Source organism: Sphaeramia orbicularis, chromosome 7, assembly GCF_902148855.1.
Source record: "Sphaeramia orbicularis chromosome 7, fSphaOr1.1, whole genome shotgun sequence".
Taxonomy (NCBI): domain Eukaryota; kingdom Metazoa; phylum Chordata; class Actinopteri; order Kurtiformes; family Apogonidae; genus Sphaeramia; species Sphaeramia orbicularis.
Window position 1 is genome coordinate 48,887,924 of NC_043963.1, and position 12,117 is coordinate 48,900,040.

The 12,117-nt window shown below is 39.7% G+C and overlaps 1 protein-coding gene across 4 annotated transcripts in view; it reads right to left on the reverse strand.

Annotated features, from left to right (window-relative positions):
- agrn (agrin) overlaps positions 1-12,117 on the reverse strand; it is a 390,721-nt gene that overhangs the window by 10,733 nt on the left and 367,871 nt on the right. For all 4 annotated transcript variants that reach the window (XM_030138396.1, XM_030138397.1, XM_030138399.1 and 1 more), the window contains 3 exons: positions 9,855-9,971; positions 8,055-8,238; positions 6,404-6,491 (listed from right to left, as the gene is read on the reverse strand). In XM_030138396.1, coding sequence (XP_029994256.1) covers positions 6,404-6,491; positions 8,055-8,238; positions 9,855-9,971 — 389 coding nt within the window. The remainder of the gene's footprint in view (positions 1-6,403; positions 6,492-8,054; positions 8,239-9,854; positions 9,972-12,117) is intronic.

The window sequence follows — 12,117 nt, forward strand, 5'->3', positions numbered from 1 at the left end:
AATAAAGTAATGAAGGTTTCACAATTAGAAGACATCTATTGTATTCATTCGTATTGTGTTAGAATGTGTGTTTGTGCATCATCATCAGCACTCATGCCAAATGGATCTGTTTCCACATTTTCCAAAGGATGTTTTGACAAAGACAAAGACGACAAGGTGACGACACATACAACAAAGCACCAATGACACATTTGGATTGAAACCAAATTTAAGAACAAACAAAGTGAATCCAGTGGCACAGAAGACAAACATTCGACGAGACAGACACAAAAAGACAACAGCAATACATAGCAAAACACAGAGGCTCATGGGAGTAAAACCAGGACACAGGGAACGGGAGGGGACAAGGGGATAGTGGGGAGGACAAGTTAGTTTTTTCCACATATTAAAGGTAGAATTTGTAAGTTTAAGCTTAAAATATTAAGTCCTACTATAAACAGAGGGGGTAGTGTTGTTGTCTACTGTCGAACTGCTGAAGTTGGTCACTAAGGAAAGCCCCCCTCTGACAGGGACCTTCAAAGCCACCAGGCTACCTTGACAAAAAAAGCTATTTCACTTTGCTAAGTGCAGGGGTTCCTGCTCTACTGTTGCCTCAAACTGCATTTTGTTATTGTGTGAACTCCCAGTGTGGATCCAGAGGTAACAGTTGAACTTCCATGTTCCATATCCATGTTAATTTACTGTTTCTTGGACCCATAAAGACCCAACGCTACTTCTGTGGCAGTTTCCAAATGACGTTTTTTGTCTTTAACCTTTACGTGACTTATCACCATTTATTATTATATTATCCTCTGTATTTTGCATTTTTTTCAGTGAAAATAAGGTATTCTCCTCTATTTAATTTGCTGATTACGTAAATGTTCATAAAAGCTCAGATTAAAGTTGAGGGTTATCAATAACAGGGATAATTAACTGAATGTAAAAAAATTGGTTTAACTGGTGAATCAATGTTGTAGAAGATGATTCCATGTTCACTAAAAAGCCTCTGAACACCCAAATGGGTCATATCTGATGACTATGAAAAGATGACAAACTGTATTTTACCTCAATTTTCAACATATTGGTAGGTGTAGTGCTGATTCAGAAGAACATGTTTAGATCAGTAGATGGTTTTGGTTGTCAGTGGCTGTTGGGTCTTTGACGGTTAAAGGAGTCTAGCAGGTTTGAGGATGGTGATATGGTTTCATTTGCTTAGTCTTTACCAATGTTTCAACAATATTTGGAATGTTAGTGCAGATACATTGCCTCAAAAAGAAACCAAATGCTTCTGTATATATTTTTGTGTGGGAGACCAAGAATACTTGGTTAGCATGCTAACTACTGGAGATATCTGAAATGCCATACACTTACACAACACACATACTTGGTGTAATGCCAGTACTGATACTTCTATATACTCTGTTGATAATTTTGGGTAATTTTTTAGAGCAGAAATGTTACAAATTGTGCCTTTAATGAGCGAAATAAAAAGAGCAGAAAGTTCAGGATCAATGAAATGAAATGTAACTTTATTAACTGCTGGCCTAAGGGAAGGCGATTCTGACAGCTCAGGCCAGCAATAATGCTGGTTCATCTCAGCACAATGGGGGGAACAAATCCAGAATCAAATCTGATTTTCTCTTTCACAAACATGCTTGAGTTGGAAACTTCGACCCCCTTGATTAACTGAATCTGCTGAGGTAAACAGGAACAAAAAAAAAGTATGATTTAAGAGCATCATATTTTTTTCCTCTCCAGAGAGAGAGAGAGAGAGAGAGAGAAACACAAATACAGCTCAGTGAACCCACTCCTGGCAAACCTTCAAAGAGCTTACAGGGACCAATAAATCTCCATCGGAGCAGCTTGTCAGTGATAAGGTCAAGGTTATTAAAAGTGCTGAATATATCATGAATAAAACAACGGCAGTGCACAGTGTTCTAAATCACAAAAACACTACTGACTTCATAGATTTCTGCTCTTTTGTTTTTTTTTTGAAATGGAGGGATTTTATCTTCGTCTTATGTGTATTCAAATTCTCAGCTGGCTTCACAACATGCTGTCCTCCTCTTCAGCTCTGGGTGGCAGTAGTGATTAGAATAACAAGAAACAACAAGGGAGGATGGCTACTGCTGCAGCTCTGGTCTGTTACGTTCAGAACCTCCTCAGAATTAATTGAGGCACATGCGGAGGCTATTTGGGATGCGTTTTGGCAACTCTTGTCTCAATAATGGAAACAATGTTGTCTCTGTGGAGAGAGATTTGGCCCTGTGTGAGGTCAGATGGGAGGTTGCCTGGAGGGGATGGTGATGATGGTGAGGGGAAGCAAGAGGCGCAGAAACAAAAGCTAAAAAGCTTGAGAGAGAGACTCACCTCTGGTCAGATGGATTCTCCAGAGATTCAGGACTTAGGGGATCAGGGGGAAAGAGTCAACGGCATGCAGTGTAAGCGCAAGAAGGAAAGAAGGAAGGAAGGGAGGGAGGGAAGGGGAGGAAGGAATAAGGATGTGGTGAGCCTACTGGGTGACTCACAGAGATCTAGTTTATAACTCATCAGTTGGTAACAACTGTTGTGTGATCATAGGGAGTGTGCATCTTAGCCATGACCATTAAAAAGGCAGTCATCAAGATGGCTGACTAATGAAGCCAAATGTCCAGGGAACACACATTTTTAATATGTGAGCATCAAGATTAAGTACATTCATAGTCAATGTCCACACTGGCACAAAGGCTACTTAAAGTCAGGGTCCAATTATTGCACCACTCCTTTATATTTATGTTGCTGCACAACGCAGTGCAGCGGCAATTACCTTCTGTCTTGAGACGGAGGCGGTGAGTGAGAAAAATTAGGCAATTGTCAAAAAATGGGGTCAAGCACCGTATCAGTGGAGAGTCATGGCCAGATATGATTTGTCACTGGAAATAATGGGGCTTGAGCAAAATGACTCGAGCTTTCAAATCTGGGCAGAGAGGTGAAGGAGGGGTGAACAAATGGTGCCATTAATAGTAACGGAAACATTAACCCAAGGTGAACGCTTGACATTTTGGCCTTAGCCCCCACCTATAACACCTTCTGGGGAAATATATTCATTTCCTTTACAAAAAAAAAAAAAAAAAATCGAATCATGGTGAATTGATGTGTGCTGGTGTGGCAGCCGGCTCTCGTTTGCTTAGATTCTCCGCTCATTGTGGCTCTTAGTTAATGTGACATCCATTAAACTTTTGACAGTCTGGCTCCAAGGACCACTGTCCTCCTGCTAAGTGAGATTGATGCTCATGGCTACACACTGCAAAGAGATCTCAATTGGAGGTCTAATCTACAAAGGGAGACAAATCTGTGATTAACATGTCACTGCCTCTCTATACGGCCGACTCTGCAATTATTCACAATTACAGTTAGAGATCTGGCAAAAACGAAATGACAGAAGCCCTGGCATGGACTGGAACTCCTGCACTGAATCCAGTCAACTTAATTTGAGCTGAATTCTGCTTTGCCGCTTTGTGAGATATTTTAAAAAGAAGTTACTTAACGAGCTAATGAGCAGGAATAAAACCCTTACTAAGTCATGACTGAGGGCTTCCCCAAGCAGAAACTCTACAGGCACCTGAATCTGGGTTAAGGGGTATTTGTTATATCCTTCAAGGGGGTAATTCATTTCCCATATATACAGTACCAGACAATGCCATTCAGCGTAAAGTGCGTCGCAGTTCATTTTGTTTATAAACGAGTTGCAACCATGCATAAAATATCTCACATTCTTGGGACAGTGATTCATTTCCTCTAGGGGTTGAGCACAATGCTTATCATGCACACATTCATGCTTCCCTTTGCACTGCAAAGCATCTAATGACACTAGAAAATAATGAAATCTGTCAAATGAAATTATGGATATGGAACTTCAATGTATAAAATCAGATTTTAACGGTTAGGATGATTTCTGTGTGGATACCAAACAAATTATGAACGGAAACTGAATGTACTTGAATCTCTTTGACTGGGTTAACTACCATCAATGGCTGGTTTTCAAAAAGTGTTAGTTGGGATTGGACTGAAGCTGACTGGAACTGGTTATAAAATCTACTTACTCTGGGATCTCATTGGTCAGTTGGCTTGAGTGAAAAGGAAACACAGTGAAGGACATTGATATGAGACAGGACACAACATAGACAAGGATGGACGAGGACGACACACAACTTGGAGTGTTGAAAATCACACGCAAACAGCAAACATACACAGTGAGACACACAGTTTGACACACTTCTCCAGCCAGTTGTTTCCTGTGTGTGTGTGTGTGTGTGTGTGTGTGTGCAGATCTCCACACAAGTGTAATGATCCGCAGGCTGTGGCCCAGTTTTCACACGTCTGAGTGTTGGTGTGAAGAGCTGTGAGACGTAGATATTGAGCCATATGCTTGATATCTTTTCAGGTTCATCACATAAACATTTTTGTTTATGCCAACCTGGAGGCACACTCTTGCCAACCACCTAGATGGATGGAGTAAAAGTGTCTCATCAGCTGCCTAAAGGGACAGGATTCCTTTGGAGTTTTTTTTTTCTTTTACACTCATGCCAGAAATACATTCTACACATGCTTCATCAGCACTTTTACTCAAAATTGCAGGTGGCACGTCTTCAGATGCCATTTTTAGAAGAATTATCATACACACATTTAAAGTTTGAGAGAAAGTTTAATGTGTGTGTATGCATGCTTGGCAGTGGTATCTGGTTAATGTACCCGGGTACTTTTAATAAAGTGATTTACTAAAGTACTAGTACTTGAGTACTTCAATTTTATGCAGCTTTCTATATCTATTCCACTACATATCCAAGGAACAAAAAGTCCTACATATTGGACTTTTTGTTCCTCTACATTTACATATGATAGTTTTAGTTGCTTTTCTGCGTTGATGTGTTTGTGATTAACCTAAGTCATCCTTTAAACCTCTTAACATTCATTGGTCTCTAGAAATCCATTGAAGGGCTAGGGTTACTTATAAGCCATGCCTGAAGTGATGAAGTTTATGTGGATTTTGGCCACAGGCTAAACCCTATCCCTAGCCCTGAACTAGATGTTGTCTAATACTCTAGTTTAAGGTATACTAACTAATAAGTTGTTTAGGATGCTAATAAAATCAATCTAATACTTGGGTTTTGGCCACCCAAGTCTGTGACCCTAACCCTCAATTAATGAGCCCATAATCCTGACCCTCATCTTAGGGTCAAAGAGTAGATGTGAAAAGGTTAAAATACACCACGCTGTAATAGATTAGATCAGTGGTTTCCAGCCTATTTGGTGCCAGTTGTCTTAACAAAACAACAGTGTATACTCTGGTTCACATTTCAGATGTCAACAAGCTGTTAACAGAAGTATTGATTTTTCTTTCATTCAGGCTCAGGTTTCTGTGAAAAGAATGAACATTAAAAGGTTAAAAACCCTCTTGGATTTCCTAAAAACAACATTGTCCCAAGCCTGTTTTCCTGAGCTGTCGAAAAGTTGACCTTTTAGATACTGCACATGATTCTCGCAGGTCAGGGACATTTGATTATCTCATAGAATATAATGCATTACTTGATATTAAACTACCAACACTTTATAAAGTCACTAGTCGCTTTTCCATTGGACATCTGTGCAAAACTTTACTGATATTTACTAAATGTCGAAAAAACAGAAGTGTACAATGTCATTTTTTCCATTAAATCACAAATGCGATGATTTATTTATTATCGCAAGATGACATGAGAAGTCATTCCATTAACATGGCGACGAACGTAAATATGGTGTTGATTTACAGATACATTCATTATTATTATATATTACCCCTCTGTCTCGTACTAAATTTAAAAAAATGCTTGGGTTTCCTGGTGTGTCCACACATACCGCGACATGTTTCTTCTTCTACATCGCTTGTTGTAGCGTATGTCAACATCCAGTTTTTTAATTCACCTGACTCTATTTGCGAAAAAAGGCAAAACACCGAAACATAAAGACTTTTCATACTTAAAACAACATTTTGTAAACAATACTAACATGCCTACATTTTTTACGTAGGTTGTGAATGCAGAACTTTTACTTATAGGGCTGTATTTTTACAGGTTACTCTGAATTTTTTTGTTCACAGTTGGTGTCTATGTGAGCTCAGAGTGAACTCAGTGTGCTCAGGGCAACTCGATGATTGTTAACCATCTCGCTAATTAGCAAAATCCTGTCACAAGTGGAGTGGGGCTGCCACAAAAAGGATGGGATGAGCTATTAGCCAAGCGCCTCGTTCACCCTGAAGCCTCAGCTCTGATGATTTCATCAACACTGTCATCATGGCTTACCAAAGGATGAGATGGATAGATGGAGGGCTTCATTGGCTAATAGCTACAGTATTACAGTGGAGACACCGTAGAACAGAACAGGATGTTCCTTCTGTCCTCTCACTTACCTTTTCGTAACAGCGTTGTGATACTCGATGAAGGTCCGCCCGTCAAAGGCAATTGCCTCAGTCTCTCCAGCAGACTTCTCATAGATAGCTGTGGAGAAGAGGATGAGATCACACTAATCAATAAAAGAGGCATCAGTTATCAGAGCTAAAGGCGATGGCTGGGTGAGCAAATGGGGCAGGGGTGGCGCGGGTGTGTAGTTTTAATTAACATGAAAGCAACGGCCAGCCACGCAACAAGGTTAATGGAGAAGGCAGTGACTGCATGTGGAAGAGAGATGGAGGCCAGAGAGAGTCTATGTCTGGCAGAATGACATGGAGATGATGAAAGAGACATGCAACTCTTGAAAAGAACACTTCATGAATATTCTATTGACACATTTCATCATTTTCGTAACTGCCGCTTTAGTTTGAAATCAATACATTATGGCACTGACATAAAAGAGACATCACATGTCTAATATGTACAGTACCCTCAGTGAGAAATAAATAAAGAAAGAAAGAAAGAAAGAAAGAAATGTCTGAAACACATGAAGGATGGTGCACTTTCTATTAAGACAAGAACAGAACAAGCTGCATTACATAAAAGCACTGCTGATTTCAGCTGCAGTCACATTGGTTTTGAAAGGAACCAAAATTCTGCCATGAGTGATTTTAGATGAAATCCAAATAATACTGGGTAAGGAAATAAAATAACGGGTCCTGTCATGTGTACTACAGATGCAAAGATGTGTATAGCTAGTAGTTTTCCTTAATTTCACTGATGCTAAAAATTGGTTCCTCTCTTGTGCTTCACACAGACGTTTACAGTATTGTGACACACATGATGCCAGGATCAACACAAACAACATGGAGCATAACTCAGAAAAGACGAGAACAAAGGGGCAGAACATGTCTATACGTTCACTTTTCTTCTTTGGAACCATCACTTACTCCTTTAAACTTTTAGGGTTTAACACATACATTAAAAATATTTGTCATTATTTTTGTCAGTTGTATGTTAGTTCCATCTTAAGTTGTTAGTAAGTTGGATCCAAATGTGTTGAAGACTGCAGTGCACATATTGTTTATAGATGTCATTTGACTTGTTTGTTGTTGTTTATATCTATATTTTTATATATAAATTTATACTGTTATTATTGCTGTTTCTATATAGATATTTTTTATATATCCTTTTACTTTTATACTCTGTGGTTGTTGTTTTACCTGGTTCTGGGATAAAGGACAAGTTGATGGTCATTTTCAAACATGTTTATTTCACATTTTTAAATTTTTTTTTGCCTATTCAAATATCTGTTCAATATCTATTCAAATCGTTTAATGGAACCAAAGAAAATAAGTGATAGATGAATTGATTACAAAAATATTCAAGAGCTGCAGCTCTGAGATGTGATATCATGCCAGCAACAGTACAGAATTTGGGCTTTAGCTTAAATACAAACTAAACATAGTAATCCATTTGGCACTTTTTAAAGAATCTTAAAAAGGTGTAATACTTAAACAGAACAAAACTACACATTGCTGTTATTTAAGGCAAAAGTTGTATAGTGGACAGATGGACAAAGGCAATGCAATGTTATCACTGGCATACATGCACAAAATCATGGATGCAAGGACACACGGACAGAGCCAAGAGATGACCAGAGATACTCACTGTTCTGACAGTGTCCCCCTGAGAAGCCACTGAGGCAAACACACTCATAGCTGTCGAGCTGGGGGAGGCAGCGCCCGCCGTTGTGGCAGGGCTCCTGGGTGCATGGATGGTTCTGGAACATGGCCACGCTGCTGGAGCGCAGGGCGTTCTCCTCTCTGAGGATGGGTGTACCCATCAGAGTAATCTGGCAGCAGAAGACATGGTTAAAAGTGCACTCAGCTGATTTTACACACAGAAAACCCTAAATACTGTTTCAGCATGGCTCTTAAACATCACAATGTCTATGGGAAAATATCACTTCTTGGCCAAATCCCACTGATTATGACCTCATATCTGTGTCTGCAAACCCACTAAACATATGCAGTGACTAATCAAGAACCTGAATAATTTTTTTTTTTTTTTTGCTTAGACGTCTTGCCTCTGCTGTTCTTTTTCTTCAACTTTTTCAAATACTTACTTCATTCCACAGTTTAACCTCATAATGGCAACTGTAACTGATGTAACCAAGTCCATTATCTCACAAACAATGAACAGATGGAGAAAAAAAGTGCTCTTCTCTGCTGAAGAACACCATCGTCATCACGGTTACTGTAGTTGGAGCTGGTAAACTATACATTTATGTATGAAGTGAAAAGCCTGTGTTTAAGGCAATCAAAAAAGAAAGGAAAATACCCTACCTAGTTGCACTATGGGAAATTTAGTAACTAATCTCTTATGGAACTTGACCTGAATTAAAGACTAAAGCTTAAATATCTCAGTCTCTGTTGTTTCTCTGCTGCATCTCTGCTTCACTTTGTAGGTTGTGGTGTCAAAAAACCTGCTTGAATTTAAGGTGCTAAATTAGTATCCTATGAATCCTGTGAATCACTTCATAAGGCTATGATGAACAATGATTATTTCTGACCTTTCTTTTGAAGGTAACCTTTGATATTCTTGTCTTACATTTACATCTCTTACTTGTGTTGCATTTGTTGGCTGCTTTATCTGATTTTCATTTTATACTCAAAGGCAAACACTTCACATGATTATCTCTTAATAGTCTTGGTTGTTGTCCAAAGTAAACCATCATGTGATATAGTGCTTAGAGTTGTCACAGATTGATCATTAAACCTAATTATCACAACGCATCTGAAGAGCAGAGAAGTGAACAGTGATAATATAGTTTCAGGATCACGATCCTGAAACTATACTATCACTTCTTCATGTAAACATGTCATCACACAGGAAAAAGCCTCATAAATTATGTGTGCACAACATCAAACTGAGAATACATACCATTTCTCTTGTAATTAACTATTCCCTGTGGGCCAAGTAAGACAAACGCCACATTTAGCTTTTGATTTGCTTGAAAACTGTCAAGGGAAACTTTGCAGAAGAGAACTAATGACAAGTTTTTGCAAACAGCAACATCCTGCCTTTGTTCTACTGAGTTATTTTGGCACTCATAGATGAGCTTTTTGCTGGAAAGTTGAAAAAAAAACTGGAAGGCTGTCAGGGAAAGATCTGAGAATAACGAAATGGAGGGACTTCAAAATGAGCATTCTATTATTAGTACACCCTAATCCAAATGAGAAGTGCCACTACCCATCACAGTGTGAGCCTATAATGGAGAATTACTAATATGGTGGCCTGAAGTATGACAGCTGGACAGCTAATGACTTCTCTTTTGACTTTGTTACTGTATATCTTGGCGTGCGAGGGCCTGTACTTATTAAAATAACATACGTACAGCCGCAGAGTGCATAAGCCCTGCTAATGACATATTACTACTGCAAGAAACAGAGGCTTGTAAACATTTACCTTTTGGATCGTTCCCTTGAAGCCTTCAGTGAGTGCAGCCACTCTTGCCAGCCGGCTGTAATCAGGAGCTCCACCAACATAAAGAGACTCTTTCAGGTTAAGATCTACGTGCAGATTCTGATGAGACAGGGAACAAAGAGTTTTCAAATAGGTGTGCAAAGGAGAAGCTTTCTCGCTCCACATATATCTTTAAAAGCGCCCAATTTAATTCGATTCTTATTCCCATCTGCAATTTGTCTCAGGAGTTAGAACATAATGGTTTATACTCTGACATGTGGCCGAGGAGCTTGTAACTTAGATATAAAGACTGAGATGAATTTCCCACATTTACAGACATTTTTGAGTTATGTTTGAAAAAAAAAACAAAAACAAGAATTTATTCGTATTGTAACCCGACAGGCACTTTAACTGCTCTTCTTTGCCTTCGTTCCACATCAATACACTTGATACATTACAATATAATTGATTTCTGTGTCTCTCAGAGAGAGTGGTCAATTATCCTCTATCTGTGAGACATAAAAAAGACACGACAAAGGGAAATCAGGAGCAGGCTGCAGTTGAGTTATGGATGGGTCTTTACAGGCATATCTAATGAATGGCTGATTATAAGCAGCGACCTTTCAAATAGTTGAGTGTGGAGACACATTAATTGCAATTCATTTACACTGCAGAGGGCTATGAAATGCAATTCTTTCCACCAAACCTTTGGGACAATTGCTTTTACATTAGCAAGGTGCCACTGGAGGAGGACCTTTTGCATGAATGAGCCGGCCCACTTTAGAAGGAAGGAATTAATGATCTTTATTTTATGTAGGGCAGTAATTGCCAGAGGGGTAAAGTGGAGTTAATTGCTGGAAAAATGATGGAAGGGGCCAAATAAACAGGCTTTGTGCAGGAAAGCTGGCACCTTATTTAGGATGGGGATTTGGAGAACGGAAGGCAGAGGTGCTTGGCTGAAGCCTGGGGCTGTGTCACATCCAACAGACACAGGGCAGGGACCTTGTCCAAAGCTGCCAGACCCAGCTGTGGTTGCTTCTCCAGGCTCAGCCAAAAGTTATCATTAACTGCACCTTGGGCTCATTTTGGAAACGTTACCATTCTGCAGCACTCAGATCAACATCAGGGATGCTAAATGGACCAGTTCTCCTTGACAAGTGAAACCTGGAACTGACACAATGAAAACTTAAAGGTTCAACATGTACGATTTGCACATGACATTTATGTTGGGGTCTGTTTCGTGCTAGAAGCCAGTAATTTGTTGCCATTAGCTAACTTTGGCAAATTACCACACAAACAACTGTTTTGATTGCCTACATCCATAAAAGCTGATACACTGTAGATGACTCAGGTCAGTTTTCTTGCAAAAACCCTTATGCTCCATCCCACTTATCAGTGCCTCTCTTTCTCTCCAATGGAACAGTGTATAACACTGACCACTGTCAGCTTAGAAATTGAAGTTGGCTAATGGTGCTCTGCAAGTAAGGGTGGGGTTAGCCTAGCTTAGCATACTGAACAGTATGGGAGGGAGTGAAACAGCTTCCTGAGTCTGTCCGGGGGGGGGGGGGGGGGGGGGGGGGGGTATCTAAAACACCTCTAGAGCTCATGATGTGAGTGGTAGCTTTTCAAAAATATATGTATCTATTCAAAAGCTAGACGCTATGTGCAGAGATACTATGAAGAAGTAACAGGTAAACTGATTAAAATTCTGTTAAGTACGTTCTTCTGTTAAGTTACTGTTTAACTACATTTCAGTTTGTGTACAGGTAAAATGACTAAGACATAAAGCTAGAGTCTTGAAGTTGTTAGCTGTTTCTTCCTGCTTTTTTTGTGTTACGCTAAGCTAACCACATGCTGTCACCAGCTACAGTCTTAAAGTGCATATAAGATTGGTGTCAGTTTTTAACACTGTGGGAAAGAAAGTGAATAAGCATATTCCAGCAAATACCCTTACACACTCTCTACCAAGGTTACACTTCTATGACTAATGTGAGATTTCATGCAATGCAGTGATGATTGTGCGGTGCTTTGTCTGAGACAGGTAATAATGTGGAGAGTTTGTTCCATGGAGCTGTTGTCTTTTGGTGACATTCGGTGAGTGCAGTTTGTGCTGTTGTTATGGGCGAGGGAGTGGGTGAAAGAGTGAGCGACTTTATGATATTATGGGAAGTGTTCCTGTTTGCGAGAGGAGTGAGAGCAGATGACAAAAGAACAGCTCAGCTTGGCTTGGCACCTCACCGTCTCCTACAGTTTATTTCCTCCACAC